Below are 18,965 nucleotides of genomic sequence, written 5' to 3' on the forward strand. Positions count from 1 at the left end.
TACTAGTACCTGCCCACCACTATCGTTGAGTAGCGTGGCAGTGTGGATACTGTATTGTTGTTCAAGTGGCGCGCGGGAAGAACTGAGCTCAGCTGTGTGGCCGCCGCGCCATGTGAGTCCAGTTGCGTGAGATATATGGTGGCCACTCCATAAAATATCGCGTATAAGTGGGAAAAACGTGTAAATTAAACATTTATCTGGATTTTGGACCCCGCATTATTTCAAAAACGCGTAAAACAAACTTGCGTAAATCGAGAGTTACCTGTACACTGAGTTATATGATACAGAAAATGAGGTACATTCTTAGGGGTCCGTATTTGAGTGTACCAATTTGTTTTTGTAGTGATCAACCTCCAGGCTGTTCCTTAAGGGGGTACGGGACAACTGAGATCATCTAACTAAACTGTCGAGCCAGAACAATGTATGTATACTTGTATGTATACTCATACGTATACATGTGCGTATACTTGTAGTGACACATAAAATTACACAGCACCATTAATACATAGCCAATCACTTTCATTTTTTGGCTGTGAATAGTCTTTAGATATGCCTAGAGCCCTATGGAAAATATTCTGAGAGTTTCCCATACAGAAAGGCATGATGGTAGGACTCGACCGGACAGTCTTGATTAACCAATGACGGTCCTAACTATCAACTTGTGATAGTGCCTAAACAACAATGGACTTTGACAATTCAACCAATTAAAAAGTGAATGATTGCATAGTTCTTACAACTATAATGTACCATATGTGAGATAAAGCCATGGAAAAGGCTGAATGGTAGGCCAATTGTTTAATTTTGTGATGTCAAATGACTCTGTCAATCATATTATCATGTTCTGGATGTTCTTAAACATCCGTCAAAACGGCTGTAAAACCAATACTATGATATCTACAGATATGAAACTAAAATCTCCTGTAGCTCAATAACTTTTTTTTTTATGAATATTATTCACTTTACTGTCCGGGTCTTGAACACATCACCCTATTTCTTTTATTATGTTCGTCGAACATCGCGTAAAATCGTGTTTTTTTTGTCACTTTTTCCTCTTAATACTCCCATCTTTACCCTATCAACAATATCTAATCATAGGTCCCTAGCTACTTGTAGAATCACATTCCCTGCACTTTTCATGTAAATCTGATTGATTTTAGATTTTCTGCAATTAAAAAAAGAGACAAAATTTAACCTTTAACTCGGTCCATTTAAACCCACGCCAGACATTTAAAATTTGTGCTATGAGGAAAACATTGCTCTGGGATTATTTCAAGATGGTGTAACGTTTTTAACCCAGTTTTGCAAAATGCTATACAGGTAACTCGATTTACGCGAGTATTGCGTCCTTGAAGAGGTCGCGTAAATCAAAAACAATGTAAATCAAACAAGAGGTAGGTTTCTGTTGAAAAATAAATACCGTATTTTGCGGCGTATAACGCGCACCCCAAACTTTAAGACAACAATTTTGAAGAAAAAAAAGTTCTTAAAATGCTCAGAAATATGTATGGGTTAAAGAACATTGACAATGTACAGTTTCCCAAAATTTATATATTTTTGGTGTAATCTTTACTGCTTGAATTGACAAGTGTCCTTGAGTAAAGCAATGAAAATGGCGGCCGGGCTGGTGTTGTGAGAAATACATCCCCGTAAACATACTGATGATGCACAGCTTCTGATATCATAATAAGAATTTTATTTTCACCATCACTTGTAGGTTATGACAGACAACTAGGCAAGACACAATTCACGCGGTTCTGGTGACACGCGGCATGCAACTGTTTGTTGTGTGGTTTGTAAACAATGCAAATGGCAACCGGGCGTGAAATAACTCCTCGTACAAGACTCATGATGTACAGTTTCTGATATCATATTTGCCCCATTATTCTCACTAATATTAATAATTAATAATGAACACATGGATATTATTTTCCAATATGATTCTTTTATGTAGCTTTTACTGTTCCTCAGTCATACAATCGTAAGCCAACTGTGACATCAAGATCAAGATCATACAAATGGCGCCCGACGGGAAAACGGGATAACAGCATTACCTACAGCAAGGCATGGGCGATCCTCCACCGATTTCATTTTTGTATAGTAGTTATTTGATCGTCCTGTATTCTATGGTAACATTATAAGACAGCTATGGACTATGAAGGATCATTAACAATAATAAAAGTAAGTTTGCAGTTGTTATTGGATAAGACGAAACACAGACCCTTAAAAACACTCCAAAGAAGAAAAAAAATCATTATAAATTTGTACATTCGGCATTTAATGCGCAGGGCTAAACTTTCAGACATTTTTTGATGTGAAAAAGGTGTGCGTTATACATTCAGTGGAGAGAGAGAGAGAGAGAGAGAGAGAGAGAGAGAATATCCATATCACCGAAATATCCAATCAGGCACTCAATCTCATCCTCACTCGTCTGAGAAAGAAATGAGGGACAGCATGAGCGCCTGGCTAGTATTGGTACAGGTACCGAGCAGTCTGGTACCGGTGCCGTACCGTATATCTGGTACCGTTAGTACCGGTACTGGCGTTACCTGCCCACCCCTATCGTTGAGTAGTGTGGCAGCGTGGGTACTATATTGTTGTTCAAGTGGTGCGCGGGAAAAACTGAGCTCAGCTGTGTGGCCACGGCGCCATGTGAGTCCAGTTGCGTGAGACATCTGGTGGCCACTCCATAAAATATCGCGTATAAGTGGAAAAAACGTATAAATTATACATTTATTTGGATTTTGGACCCCGCGTTATTTCAAAAACGCATAAAACTAACTCACGTAAATCGAGAGTTACCTGTATTTTGACCCCCCCCCCCCATGTGTCGCATAACCCCCCCCTTAAGTCAGTGCAACCTTTGAGAAAGCGGGGTTTTTTTTATTATTTAAGGATTTTGTTTAGAACTTCCATTTATGTTCTCTAGTTATTCTCCCGTGGCCATACTACTGCAGTTTGTGTGGGTGGGCATGCATACACGCACATACACCCAGTAGCTTAGGGGTAGAGCGTCTGGCTCACAACCAGAAGGACCGGGGTTCGATTCCCCGGCCAGGTGAAGATAAGTTGGGTTTATCTTTCATGTGTAGCCCCTGTTCACCTAGCAGTGAGTAGGTACGCGACGTCAGGCAAGGAGTTGTGACCTCGTTGTGGCGGTGTGGTGTGTGTGAGTGGTCTCAGTCCTACCCAAAGATCGGTACTACGAGCTCTGTGCTCTTCCATAGGGGAACGGCTGGCTGTCTCAAGAGAGACCTGCAGCAGACCAAGAGGTGAATTACACACACACACATACACACACACACACACACACACACACACACACACACACACACACACACACACTCTCTCTCTCTCTCTCTCTCTCTCTCTCTCTCTCTCTCTCTCTCTCTCTCTCTCTCTCTTCAGTCAGCTCATATTGGTTGCACTGTTGCATCCCTTGCTGTCTTTACTTGGATTTTCATGGTAACTGCTTCTCTGGACTCGCTATGTTCCCACCCAGACCCTCCCACAGCCTCACCGCACAAGACTTTCTGTCTATATCTGCGACTCCTTGCTCCCTCATGGGAACTTCCCTCCACAGGGTGGCCGTGGCAGAAGTGTCTCCATCTCTCCCTGTTCTGGCACTCCCTCCCAGCACATTCAAACCTGCTACTTCCAACTCTTTCGCTCAAATACTCACCCTCTTGATCCACTTCTTAGGTGGTCTTCCCCTGACACCCTCTCCCTCAATCCTTCCTTCATTCACTCTTTTCACAAATTCATTCTCCCCCATTCTCATCACGTGTCCAAACCATCTCAATGCACCACGCTTCATCCATTCTACCACTCCACACTCCACTCCTTTCGCTGTCACACCCATACCAAACTGCTCATATACGCTTTCATTAATTTCTCCATCCCATCCTGACACACCACAAGACTTTCTATTCAATTTCATCCCTATGCTATCCAACTTCCTAAAGCGAGAGTAAACCAATTTCTTTCTTCTTTCTTCCCTTTCATTTGTAAATTTAGGAACAGCCTTCCATCATCAGTATTTCCTTCTTCTTGTAACTCAAACTCTTTTGCATGAGAGTGTCAACACCTTTCAAACTAACAGATCAATGTCTTTTGCCATCTTTTTGTGGAGGAGCATGTTGTGACAATTTTTTTATTTTGTGTTATCTTTGACCAGCCTCCTGTACCATAAAACAACAATAAAAAAAAGGAGATGGACTGTTGTTTTCCTTCCACAGAGATGCCAGCTGGGAATTAGAGCCAAATGCCTTCAGTGAGTTGTTGGAGCGCCCCATCATTTGTGATGCCACCAAATGCCTCTGTCCTGATGGCCGGAAAGCAGACGTGGATGGAACGTGAGTGTGTGCCTTGTTGAGTTATGTTATTGGCAACAGTAGGAACAGTATTGGCAAGCTGCTGATGTTAGTGGTAAGAGTAGGGAAGGTGAGTGTATGCTCCATGTTTGAAGACTGCTTCCCGTGGGACACAGTCATTGTGTTGGGTGACTTGTTGCTTGCTACGTCTGGCACTGAGAGAGCCAGTGATGGGCTATGTGTTGATCCTTACTACTCTGGCACCAGGAGCACCTGCAGGTCCAATTGTATTCCATAAAAAGGACTTGGTGTAAACAATTTATGGTGTCTTCACTTGTAGATCTTCAAATTATTAACTTTTAGTCTCAGAAATGTAAAGTCAAACCTCAGTTTACGAGTGCTGATTTACGAGCAAAAAAAATCCCACAAAAAATGCCTTGGTCTGTGAGCGGTGACTTGGTATACGAGCATATTATTGTACTTTAAGGTTTGGACAATCAGTAGATCTAAGGAAATTACTGTAATCCAAATATGTATTGAAGCATCAGAGTTTGAAATTATCTAATAACCGGTAATTGAGCAAAAACTACTTGAGTGATTTGAATCAAATTACTGGTATAACAGCTACACATAGCCATACATATTGTGTAAAAAAAGTATTGACCTAGCTAAATAACTAAGGTTAGGCGGACCGGAAAACTGGTATTAGCCACGAGTATCCGAATTTCCCCCTTTAGGAACGGATGGCAATCCTAAAATTTCTCTGCCCTACCTTGACTGACAGCCACTGCCTGCTGCTGGTGAAGGCAAGAGAAAAGGGGGAGAGACATTATGACGCGTATTTTACACGTATTTCAGGACAACCCTTGACAAACATAATTTTATGGGCTGGTTTTGTGGTTCACTGAAAAATGCACTCACTACATTTTTAAAATACTGAATTTTATCTGCTCAACCATTCAGACAGACAAATAGGGAACAAATGGGGTTCTGTATTATAAGGAAAGGGTGGCAAATTTGCAACCCTAAGGCGTCACTTGGCAATATATGGCCTTCTTGAACGACCCCCCATTCTTAAGACATTTTCACCTCCCTCCCGTAATCCGCCAGAGCGCTCTATCTTGTCCGTATGATTTGATGAACCAACACTATTTCTCATTTTGTCACTCATGGAGGACAACGCGCTTTGATTTAGTCACAGTTACGGGACCTACAGTTCGTTAGGAGTATTTCAGTGACGACTTAGCGTCACTGCATGCAACAGAGTTTTTTAAACATCCTTTTTCTCTACATACTATTGACGAATGGCATCATTTAAATTTCTTGTGTCTAACGATGATGATGATGTTTTCATACTGGGAAGTTCTTACTTATACAGTGATGCTTTAACCTTTTCACCGTGGCCAGGCATAAACAGTGTCGTGTCCCGTATGTGGTCTGGCCGTGCACGCCATATTTGAAACAGCTACTGAATATAACAACTTTTAAGTCATAAACTCAACATAATCATCATGTGCTATATATAGAAACATGCAAAATTTAATGGTGCACATAAAGAAACATAAATTAATTGATAATTTTGAGATGTATGAATAAATATACAGAGAAATTTGCGTTATGCATAGATGGCATGTATCTGCTGAATTGTATTTCCTTATATTAGTTGTGATAAATAGATTTGTGGAGGAAAGTGGAGGAGAGGGAAGGGAAGGACACAGACGTAAGATCATGGAAAATATCCCGTTGATTTACTGGCAATACGCACAGATTTGATGGGAGTAAAAGGTTGAAAGGCCGCCCTCCTGGAGGTCTGGAGGTGGGTCCTGTGTGTGTATTTATTTACCTATTTGTAGTCTACTGGGTCCGAGGTAAGCTCTAATAGTCCTGTCTCCATATCTACATTTATTTTGCCTTTCCTTCATTTGTTGGACACTGCTCGCCTCCACCACCTCTTCCCGCAAGCTGTTCCATGTGTTAACACTTCTGTGTGAAAAACTATATTTTAAGTCACTCAAACAGGTTCCGTTAAGTTTCTTCCTATGTTCTCTCAGCCCCTGCATTCTTGCAGTTAAGAGATCATCTCTGTCCACCTCATCAAACTTATTTACCAACCTATACAGTGTGATCAGATCTCCTCTCTCCCTTCTTTGTTCCAGTGTCGTCAAGTCCGTCTCCTTCAATCTGTCTTCATACGTCATATTCGAGAGTTCAGGGACCATTTTAGTTGCAATTCTCTGTATCCTTTCCAGCTTTCTGATATCCTTCTTTTTGTGAGGCAACCACACAACTGCAGCATATTCAAGCTTTGGTCTTATCATTGTTGTTATTATTTTCATAATTTCTTTGTCCATAAAATGGAATGATATCCTTATATTTTGTATCATCCTGTAGGTTTCTCCAAACAACTTGTTTTTGTGCTTTCCTGGGGATAGTGTGTGTTGCATCGTTACTCCTCAAATTTTTTTCTTCATGTACCACCTTGAAGTTTTCTTCTTCCATCCTGTATGTTTTCCTTGGTCTTTTTTTACTTCTCACCATTTCCATTACATGGCACTTGTTTGCATTAAATTCAGTCTCCCATAACTGGCTCCATCTATATAGTCTGTCCAGGTCTTTTTGCAGCTCCTCACAGTCTTCCTCCGTCCTCACTTTTCTTATAAACTTTGTATCATCAGCAAAAACATTATTGGTGCCAGAACTGAGCCTTGGGGAACTCTACTCTTTACTCTCCTTCAGTTTGATTTCTCCTCTAATCACTCTAATCTCTTCCTGTCAAGTAATCCTTCATCCACTCGATAACCTTTCCGCCCATTCCTCCCCACTACTGTAGTTTCCAGATTAACCTTTTGTGCGGAACCCTGTCAAAAGCTTTTTTCAAATCGAGATATACACAGTCAGCCCACCCATCTCCCTCTTGCACTATGTCTATTGCTATTGAATAGAAACAGTAAGTTAGTGACACACAATTTCCTTTTTCTAAATCCAAACTGTCCTTCATTTATCATGTTTTCCTCTTCTAAATGTTCGACCCATACCTTCACAAATCTTGCACATTACACTTGTCAAAGAAACTGGTCTATAATTTAGTGGTTCAGTTTTATCTCCACTTTTATAAATTGGTACAATGTTCGCTCTCTTCCATTCTAAGGGCACATTCCTGTATTTATAGAGCATGTTATTATATCATAAAGTGGCTCCAATAATTCATTTCTACACTTTTAGCACTTGTCCCGAGATTCCATCCGGTCCCATAGCTTTCCTTCCATCTAAGGTTTTCATCGCTGTATCTGTTCTCCTTTATCAACATTTACATGATTCAGTTTCCCCTCATTGCAATTTTTGAGACCCCAGTCAAAGTCAGTTTCCTCCGTAAACACTTTATAAAAATTTTTATTTAATATTTCCGCAATTTCTTTGTCCTTTTCGTAGAATACATTTTTTTCCTTTAGCCTTTCTATTCCTTCATTTCTTTTTAACTTCCCGCTTACGAATTTGTGAAACATTTTTGGTTCTTTTCATTTAAAAACTATTCTTCTTTCAAATTTAGCTTCCTCCTCTCCTTATTTTCACATAATCATTTCTTGCTTTTTTTTATATTTGTCCCTATTGTTCTTGTTTGGTCTTTTCTTTAAATTCCTCCATGCCTTATTTCTATTTCTTCTTGCTGTTTCACACCTCCATCCAAACCATGTTTTCTCTCCTTTAGTTTTTACTGTGTAGTATAGAACATATATCTCTATTCCTCTGTTGTAAATATTCATAAAAAAGTCATATTTCTCTTGAATATTAGTACTCCTCTTCATATCAGTTCAGTCTACCCCACTGAAGAAAGTCTTGAATCCAACATAATCTGCCTTAGCATAGTTTTTCCTTTTTTCCTTATAAGCCTCATCTCGATGTTCACATCCTTCCAAAGTTTTCATCTCCAATAGTTCATGGTCCCTCTTTCCAAAGGGGTACTCATGACTGACTCCTTCATCCAACTCCACGTCTTTTGTGAAAATTAGGTCAAGTCTTGATGGTTCATCATCCCCTCTCAACCTTGTTTCTCCTTGCACCCACTGCATCATCAGGTTATCTGTTACCAGCTTCAATAGTGTGTGTGTGTGTGTGTGTGTGCATACATGCGTGTGTGTGTGTGTGTTTGTGTATTTACCTAGTTGTACTTTTACAGGGCCTGGGCTTTACGCTCGTGTGGTCCTGTCTCCGTATCTACATTTATCCAACTTTTCCTTAAAGCTTTGCACACTCCTCGCTGATACTACATCCTCATTTAGTCTGTTCCAAACCTCTATATTTCTTTGTGGGAAGCTGTATTTCTTTATGTCTCTCAAGCATCTTCCCTTCCTCAGTTTTTTTACTATGTCCTCTTGTGTTCCTGGTAGTAATTTCTTCTTTTAGTAGTAACTCCTCATTGTCTACTTCTTCGATTTTTCTCAATAATTTGTAGATTTGTATTAGGTCTCCCCATTCTCTTCTTTGTTCTAGTGTTGGTAAGTCCATTTCCTTTAGTCTTTCCTTGTATGTCAATCCCTCCAGCTCTGGAACCATTTTTGTTTCCATCCTTTGTATTCTTTCTAGTTTCTTTGTGTTTCTTATGGGGAGACCACATTGCCCCCGCATATTCCAACTTTGGTCTGATCATAGTGGTAATTAATTTTTTCATCATATCCTTATCCTTGTAGTGGAATGCTATTCCTATATTTCTCACCATGTTATACGTATCACTGAATATTTGATTAACATGACCCTCTGGCTGTTTGTTATCTTGCATTATTACTCCCAGATCTCTCTCTTCGTGTACTTTATTTAATGTTTCACCATCTCCTATTTTATGTGTCCATTTTGGTCTTCCTTCACTTCTTCCCATTTCCATAACATGACATTTCTTCACATTGAATTTCATCTCCCATTCCATACTCCACTTCCAAATCTTGTTTAGGTCTTCTTGCAGAATTTCGTAATCTTTACTGTTTCTTATATGTTTTAGCAGCTTTGCATTGTCTGCGAACAGGCTCATATAACTATTTACTCCCTCTGGCATGTCATTAATATATACTAGGAAAAGTATTGGTGCCAATACCGATCCCTGAGGCACTCCACTCTCTACAGTTCTCCATTCCGATTTTATGTCCTTAACCACTGTTCTCATCTCTCTTCCCCTTAGGTAGCTTTCCATCCAGTTCTTCATTTTCCCTTTCAATCCTCCTTTATTTTCTAGTTTCCATAGCAGTCTTGTATGTGGAACCTTGTCAAACGCCTTCTTCAGGTCTAGGTAGACACAATCAACCCATCCATCCCTTTGCTGCATTTTATCTGTCACTCTTGAGTAAAAGCTCAGTAAGTTTGCCACACATGAGGGCCCTTTTCTAAATCCATACTTTTTTTCTTTTTTTTCCCCCCCCCCCACATCCCCGCCTATTGCGCCGGTAGGTTTTGCTTGAGGGGCCTGGATGGTATTCGGCCCCAGCCCGTCATGGCGCAGGCAAGTGTTTATAGTGGCGCCATCTTCTGTTTACTTGTGATTAAATTTTGCTCCTCTAGCAATTTCATCCATTGTTTCTTTATCACTTTCTCACATATTTTGCATACTACTCTGGTCAATGATATGGGTCTGTAGTTCAGGGGTTCTTCCTTCCTTCCTTCCACTTTTGTATATGGGGACCACTTTGGCCTCTGCCACTCCTTAGGCACTGTACCAGTTGTTATTGAGCATTTAATGATGTCATATATCGGTCTAACCAGCTCATTTCTGCATTCTTTCAATATACACCCTGAGACTTCATCCAGTCCTACAGCTTTCCTCCCTTCCAGCTCCCCCAACAACTCATATATCTCCTCTTTATTTACTGTAACTTCTTACATATGAACATTTATCTTGTTTTCTTGTGGCTCATTAAATATTGATTCATTAGTAAAAACTTGCTGGAATTTTTTGTTTAGTAACTCTGCCATGTCTTTAGGTTCATCGATTGTCACATTCCCATCGCTCAGTCTTTCAATTGTTTCTCTTGGTTTAATCTTGCCATTTATGAGTCTATAAAATAGTTTAGGATGTTCCTTGCACTTTTCCACAATATCCTTTTCATATCCCTTTTCCTTTTCCTTCCTTATTTTCACATATACATTTCTCACCACTTTAAAATCTTCTTTATTCCTTTGGTTTTTATTTCTTTTTAATCTTTTCCATGCTTTGTCCCTTTTTTCTTTTGCCTTAACACACCTTGCATTAAACCAGCCCTTTTTTCCCTTTTCTTTAGGTATGTATTTTGGTACAAACTTCTTTACCCCTACTTTATATGCCTCCATGAAACTATCATACTTTTCTTGCACTTCACTTGTTCCCATTAGCTCATCCCAGTCCAGCTGTCCATAATATTTCCAAAGATTTTCCACGTCTGCCTTCCTATAGTTTAACCTGTTTATTTTATATGATTCATCTTCTTCACTTCCTTCCTCCTCCGTTTCTATCTCTTTGATTACGTGGTCACTCTTTCCCAGAGGGCATCCGTACCTTAATTCATCCTTCAAGTGTATTTCTCTTGTTAACACCAGGTCTAGTCTCGCTGGTTCGTCGTCACTTCTATATCTTGTGTTTTCCTTCACCCTTTGCATCATCAAGTTTTCCATCATCAATCTTAAGGGGAGTATCCGCCATAGCATATTATGAAAATATGAAAAATATATTAAAATTGAAGTTAAGGGTCTGTGTACACCGCCTATGTGTAGGCTATCGAACGGCAGAGTTTGTTTTTCTTTCCCACAAATTTAAATGTCCCACCGAGCCAATTTTTAAATGCCCTGTAGATGGGCGTGGTGCGCATGTCCTACTGTGGGTCACGTTGCTACGTTATTTTCAATGAATGTGATGAAATAATGCCTTTTAAATGACCGGTCATACGTCAGGCAGCGTTTACACCATGTTGGCGTTCTGTGCAGGGCTGCCCTGCGCCAGTGCTCTTTATAGCTTGAGGGAGAGAGGTCACGTTCTCTCACTTGCCTCCCATTCGCTCATATGCCTTCATTTAGTCTTGCCATTGCTCTGAATTCTTTCAGACATGCCTAAAGTACGCGAGAGTGTAGAAACAAAGAGGAAAAGAGCAGAATACGCAAGGGAAAAGCGGAGAGAGATCATGATACCCTCACCCTTGAGCGATTAATACCTTTAAAAAGGGGGGAACCAGGTGCCTGATCATTACTTATGTATGATTATTGAGCAATAAACCATCATATTATGGTATGAGGTTTGTTACATTATAACTTGATTAGAGTACGCTATGACATGAAATTGGCAAAAAACTTCAATTGACGTTTTCTCAAAACAAGGGTTACAACACCATAAAATGCATCTCCTCCATTATGCTTTCTTCGATCGCCATAAAAATTTTGGAGTAAAAACTGAAGTTAATTTAGAAAAATTTGTATAAATTTTTTTTTTGATAGAGGTCATACTTTTTCCGTACAGCACAAAAAGATTCTAGACTTCAAGATTTAATAAATAATTTTTTTGACTAAGTTTATTAGATTTGAAAAAAAAAGGTATACGATTTGTTAGGATTGTTATGAAGTATTTTGTGTGCAAGTGGCAGAAAACAATATGCAAAGATGACAGAAGATACATTTTGAAATTTTGAAAAAAATTTAAAAATCAGTATATCTTAATACATATTGATACTATTTACTTGAAACTTGGGTATGATGGTGAAGGCAATGTTACACATAACATCCATGAAAATCAACAACCTCAGCCAATTTTAAAAACATAGACGGATCCTTCCCTTAACAATCTTTCCCCTCATGCCACATATCTACCACCACTTTCAAACATCTCCCAATCTACCTCTTTACAATTAAAATCACCAACTAATAGTACTCTCTTGTTTGCTTTGAGTATTCTACTTAAACTCTGAATGGTATCTTCAATCATGATTTCATGTTCTTTACTCCATGAGTTTGTTCTAGGTGGTACATATGCCGTTGTGTTGTGTATGCTTCTACACAGTTGATCATGAGCTCTCAGTAACAGGGTATACATGCCTTCTCAGGTGGTGGGAGGTGCTCCTGTGTACCATGTGTGGGTCAACAGGTGTGCATGTCAGGTGTGGAGAGCTGCCCTTCACTGCCACCTGCTGGACCTGCCACATCTGCTCCACCACGACTGCCACCCGGGCCTCCACCACCGCTGCTGCGTCGGCTGCACGCTACCCCACACGCCGCACCAGAGAGACAGCTGGGCCTGAGGCTGGTGGTGGGGAGGGTATGTCCCCCAAGAAAAGGAGGCTGGAGCAGGTGGGTAATGCTCTTCTTCCTTTATTTTCTTTTTAATTGAAGGAATTTCATAGTGACAGATGATTATCAAAAGTATCAGATTGGCAGCCCAGGATTTCCAGAAGTCAGGCCAGAGTGGATCGATGCAGTCAAAACCTTTGCTGCAGCAGGATGGAGTACACTAACACTAGACACACAGAACCATGAGAACCTTGAGAGAGGCATTCTTCCATCATCATCATCACCAGTGGCAGCCATCACTAGTCCATGGCAAGACAAATACCTTTCCTCTTGTTCAGCTCTCTTGTTCTGGTGTTAAGGTAGTACTTCATTGGGCTCTAGCTGAGACTTTACTTTCATCTCTTCACCTTGTTCACTGTTTGATGTTAGGTTAATTCATCCTTCAGGTTTTAGCTGCATCTATCCACCTTGCTCACTGTCTGTTCTTAGGTTACTTCATCCTACTCCAGTAAAGGTTTTAGCTACATCTATCTACCTGGTGAAGTGGATCAATAGTGTGAGTGAGTATTGGAGCAAGAGAGTTGGAAGTAGCAGGATTGAGTGTGCTGAGAGGGAGTGTCAGAACAAGGAGAGATGGAGACACTTCTGCGGCCACCCCCTGGAGGGAAGTTCCTGTGAGGGAGTAGGGCATCGGAGATAGAGATGGAAAGATATCCACCTGGTTTGCTGTATGAAAGGGTGCTTCATCCTATTCCAGTAAAGTTTCTAATTTCATTTCTCCTCTTCCACCTCTTCTGTATCTGCCCTTCTCTGTCTGCCCCTCTATAACTCCTGGGGTTGCTGTTCTGCACTTCTCTGTATCAACTCAAGGTTTATTTTAGCATCTGCTGCTCCTTGGGGCTCCCCAGTAGACTTCAGACTCTTCTCATTTCTCCCCATCATTATTTTCTGAGTTTTCTAAAACTATGCTCTTGTTTAAGATGATGTCTGTTTAAAAAGAAATATTAAATCATCAGCAGTTTACAAAACATGTTAGTTGATTGATGATGACAAACTATGTTTGATGATGCTTTAGAGTAAGTGTCATTTTGTAATGTTGTCCCTTGATTTTCATGAGGTTAGATTTCTGAGATGCCTTGCAAATGTACATAATTTGTAAAGGAGAGCTGCCCTTTTCTTGAGGCTGGTTACACCCTAAAATAGCCTACAACCTCTGTATTAATTATACTTATTATCAACTAGGCACATCAAAGAGCAATATATCCCATTATGAACAGGTTTACACATCCTCAACCTGCTGCTGGGTGATGGAGATGTGTTCTAACCCCTTTTAAATAGCATACCCTGCGTAGGCGTACATTGATAAAACATCGTTTCATGGCCAGCCACTCACAATCACTTTGTTCAAGATTAACCCTTTCACACACCATGACATGATTCGCGTCAAAACAGAATCGTCTACATCAGCTTTTGACTCGAACCATGTCAAAAACGTTTAAAAAATCGTCAAAAATAAAGTATCTTTCAGAATCGCGGCAAAATATTTTGCATCAGATTCAAGCTAATAAAATAAACTAATTGTCAACTCTCTCGTGCCATTGGATTTGAAGTGACAATTGCCCGTGGTTTAGTTGCCTCTCAGCAGGCAGCCTGTGAGCACAACTGTCGTCCCTTTAAATCATTTTTTCAGAGTTGGTAAACTTCGCTATTTATTTGCATTTCTTGATAATGTTTTTCTTTCATAAGGCAGAATAATCTCTTCCAAAACCAACGATATATAATAATGCCAGAAAAAAGAATACTTGTGGGTGAAATCGATAACATGATAAAAAAAAAATTTGCTGCACGGTCAGGCCATTCCGCGAGGCCCCTTAGGGAGCCCCAGACGGATGTCGCAGTGGAAAGAGAAACTTATTAAACTTTTGGTGTGTGAAAGGGTTAAGTATTGCCAATGCTTTCTTTATCTTCATACCTACTTTCAGACTATCTTTGTGTAGTTCCTAGGTCCAGGAAAATACTATAGTGTTCCAAATATTTTCCCCCTTCAGACACCTGGTCCAGACACATCAAGAGTGGGGGAGGAGAAGGAGGAGGAGGATGACACAGTTTCTCCAGACACAGTATTGCTGGATCTGGAGCAGCGTGGGGAGGAGTTGCCGGCAGCCCTGCAGCACTTAAAGGAAAAAGTGCGGCTCTTACAGGCCCGTATGAAGGAACTTAGGTTGACGGAGGGAGAGGTGGTGCGGATCACCCAGCGTACGTCAGGCTCCCACAGTAGTGGCTCAGGACAAGAGCCACAGGTTAGCCTAGAGAGTGCTCTGCCATATTCCACAGGAACACAGTCAAAGCTTACAGTCCAGCCACCCAAACTTGCGCTGTCCAGGAGCCACACCCTCCCCGACAAGACGCAGCTCACGCTTGTAGCCTTGATGCAGCGGCCTCCCCCTGTCTCCTCTACGACAGCTCATCCTGATGAGGAACAGAAAGGCAGTCCTCCTCATCCAACATTCCTCCTCGACAAGGGGCATCTCCTGTCATTCTGGCGCTGTGGTTTGCCGCTGGGTCGCATGAAGGAGGTGATCAACATATTGGAGTTCGTTTTTACACAGCGTGAAACCCAGGCAGCCAAGGCAGCCCTAGCTCTTGCCTCTCGTCGCCGACCATCCCCTCGCACGACACCAAGTGGCAGACGTACGCGAGCCACACGCTGCACAACACCAACCACCCAGGGGCAAGGGTGGTCAGCAGGCCACACCCCAGCCTCACCACACAACACTGCAAGCCTTCCTGCCACACCACAAAGCTCAGCAGGTCACAGCGACACTCCACACATTACTTTGCACCACCCCAGCACCCCAAGCATTGCCTCTCGCCAGCGTACCCCACAGTCTAGTGCATCACAGCAGTCTTTAGCTCCCTGTAGTGAGTCACTCCAACATAGAACACCCCAGACTGACCCACATGAGTTAAGCTCACCAAATACTAATCCATTGCACCACAGTTCACCATACAGCAATTCGTGCCAGTCTAAGTCATGCCAACATGATGTACAGGAGCAGAACTCATCCCCGAGGCAGTCTCCATCATTCACAAAGCTGCAGAGTGAATCAAGTCAGTCACAGCAGCCTACTTTAGCCAAGAGTGTTTTTGAAGAGGCATCTCCACCCACCACACGCAGCACCAGTCATGCGGCGGCCACTGAGGTCGGTACTATAGCCATAATCAGGCAACTTGTTCCCTAAGCCATGCCACTTTCCTTGAGTCATGGCTGAGGCCTGTTTTTTTTTTTTTTTTTTTTTTTGAAAAGATGGCCAATACCATAAAAATACACATAGAAAGGTACTTGAGATGAAGTTGATGCTACCCTAAACCTATAGAGTGGGCACATGATGGGGGTGGGGCTTCGAAGACATATTGCCAGAGGTTGAATTTAAAATAAGTGCTGCCCTGGAGAGAGGATGAGAGAAGGGGCATGGCTTAGGGGACAAGGTGCCTGGTGGTGACAGTAATGTATTCATGAAAGTTGCAACAGTTGTTTTGTTTTGGAGCAACAAGCAGCCAGCCAGTCAGGAGATATAAACCTGTTACATTGCTATTTGATCAAAATAGGCCCATAACTTTAACTGTACACTCCCATGATTTGCCTCATAGTCCAACCAGCATCAATTTTTGTTAGTCAGTTTTTATAGTGTAGTGCATAACAATGGTGGGTCTCACCAGGAAGTCATTTGACGAATTGGCCTGTCCTGCGGTGTTATGGACTCGCTCATATGAGTATACGGCACTCAACATCTATACAGGCAGACAAGATTTTAATCTTTTAAGTTGCTTGTGCTTCCTGTCTTGCTGTGTGGCTGTGAAACCAGCAACTACATAAAACTGAATTGAGGCCTGTTAGCAGCTTAGTCTGTGAATGCCAACTCCGGGTATATGAGTATGTGGCACACCTCTCAGACGTTGGACACTTGTGTAACTCATGGCTGGAGCAAGTCAGTCGATCCTGCTGGGAGAGACTTGGGATGGATAGGGCAGCTGCGTGGGAGCTTGCTCGGGAGGACCACAGGGAGTAAAATGAGTGAGTGAAGCGACTTACTCCTGGCGTATGCTTTGCATTAGTTAGTTACCTAGTTTTTTTGTTTCTTCTCCAAGAGTACCTTCCTGGCATGCTAGAGAAGGCTATGTGGTCTTGGTGAAAACAAAAGCAGCTGCAATTTTACTTTATTTTTTATTTATTTATTTTTTTTTATTTATTTTTTTTTTTTTTTTTAGCAGAGGAGTCAGTTCAAAGGCATAAAAAAAGGTAACAAATGTTAAAAAAAAAAAGCCCGCTACTCACTGCTCCTAAAAAGAGTTAGAGGAGTGGCCGAAAGATGGGTAATTTTCGGGAGGAGAGTTGTCCTGATACCCTCCTCTTGAAAGAGTTCAAGTCGTAGGCAGGAGGAAATACAGATGAAGGAAGATTGTTCCAGAGTTTACCAGCTTGAGTGATGAAAGAGTGAAGATGCTGGTTAACTTTTGCATAAGGGATTTGGACAGTAAAGGGATGAGCTTGAGTAGAAAGTCGTGTGTGGTGAGGCCGCGGGAGGGGCGGAGGCATGCAGTTAGCAAGTTCAGAAGAGCAGTCAGCATGATAATATCAATAGAAGATAGAAAGAGAGGCAACATGGTGGCAAAATTTAAGAGGTAGAAGACTTTCAGTAAGAGGTGGAGAGCTGATGAGATGAAGAGCCTTAGACTCCACTCTGTCCAAGAGAGCTGTGTGAGTGGAGCCTCCCCACACGTGAGATGTATACTCCATACGAGGGTGGACAAGGCCCCTGTAAATGGATAGTAACTGTGTGGGGGAGCAGAACTGGCGGAGACAGTACAGAACGCCCAGCCTCGAGGAAGCTGATTTAGTAAGAGAAGAGATATGAAGTTTCCAGTTGAGACTTGAGTTAAGGATAGACCGAGGATGTTTAGTGTTGAAGAAGGTGATAGCTGAGTGTTGTCAAAGAATAGGGGATAGGTGCTTGAAAGATTGTGTCGAGTGGATAGGTGGAGAAACTGTGTTTTTGAGGTGTTGAAGGACATCAAGTTCTTCTTGCTCCAATCGGAACTAATAGTAAAGTCTGAGGCTAAGCGTTCTGGCGCCTCCAGCCTGGAATCATTTAGTTCCTGCTGGATAGGTCTTCTATTAAAAAAAGTTGAGTAATGCAGAGTAGAGTCATCGGCGTAAGAATGGATAGGACATATCGTTTTGGAAAGAAGATCATCAATGAACAACAGAAAGAGAGTGGGAGATAGGACAGAATCCTGCGAAACACCACTATTAATAGGTTTAGGGCAAGAACAGTGACCGTCTACCACAGCAGAAATAGAACGGTCAGAGAGGAAACTGGAGATAAAGGTACAGAGAGAAGGTTAGAAACCGTAGGAGGGTAGTTTGGAAAGCAAAGATTTGTGCCAGACCCTATCAAAGGCTTTTGATATGTCCAGCGCAATAGCAAAGGTTTCACCGAAACGGCTAAGAGAGGATGACCAAGAATCAGTTAGGAAGGCAAGGAGATCACCAGTAGAACGCCACTTGCGGAACCCATACTGGCAATCAGATAAAAGGTCAGAAATGGAAAGGTGCTTTTGAATCTTCCGGTTAAGGATTGATTCAGAAGCTTTAGATAGACAAGAAAGCAAAGCTTTAGGATGGTATTTTGAGGGACTGGAGTGGCCACCCTTCTTAGGCACAGGCTGTATGAAGGCATACTTCCAGCAGGAAGGAAAAGTAGATGTTGACAGGCAGAGGCAAAAGAGTTTGATCAGGCAGGGTGTCAGCACAGAAGCACAGTTTTTAAGGACAATAGGAGGCACTCCATCAGGTCCATAAGCCTTCTGAGGATTGAGGCCAGAGCAGGCATAGAAAACATCATTCTTAAGAATCTTAACTCTCTCGCGCACGATGACGCATTTCGCGTCATCAAAGGGTAAAAGGTCCTGGCGCACGATGACCCGAAGCACGTCATTAAAGTTTAAAAAATTGATTAAAAATTAAGTTTTCGGTGAAAGTGCATCAGATTTGGGAGCGTCATTTGTTGGGATAAGTTTTGTGATGGTAACATTTGGCAACCTTTCTAAGGAGCGGAGATGAGAAGCTTTGAGTGATTTTTATTTGTTAGCCTACTCTGACGGGAGGGCAAAAAAATACAGTTTTCTCAGTGTAACTCGGGAACTAATAGGTGTATGAGGATTTTGAGGATGCCATAAGAATCCTTACTAAATTCTGCTTCGAAACATATATTAGGCTAAAAAAGTTGGCCCACAAAATTTCAAGCTAGCGATTGGGGAAGAGTTGGTACTTCGGATTTATTGTCTTCAATACTCTATATAGAGACTTGAAACACGTTTGTATTGTTTATATATATATATATATATATATATATATATATATAT

At 41.5% G+C, this 18,965-nt stretch overlaps 1 protein-coding gene across 1 annotated transcript in view; it reads left to right on the top strand.

The window, feature by feature from the left end:
* The window catches only part of LOC126984357 (uncharacterized), a gene marked incomplete in the record, with an annotated part of 141,274 nt that overhangs the window by 93,908 nt on the left and 28,401 nt on the right, over window positions 1-18,965 (top strand). The window contains 3 exon segments of the mRNA XM_050837970.1: window positions 4,236-4,352; window positions 12,356-12,599; window positions 14,588-15,742. Coding sequence (XP_050693927.1) covers window positions 4,236-4,352; window positions 12,356-12,599; window positions 14,588-15,742 — 1,516 coding nt within the window.

The sequence above is a fragment of the Eriocheir sinensis genome, chromosome 5 (assembly GCF_024679095.1).
Source record: "Eriocheir sinensis breed Jianghai 21 chromosome 5, ASM2467909v1, whole genome shotgun sequence".
NCBI classification, from domain to species: Eukaryota; Metazoa; Arthropoda; class Malacostraca; order Decapoda; family Varunidae; genus Eriocheir; species Eriocheir sinensis.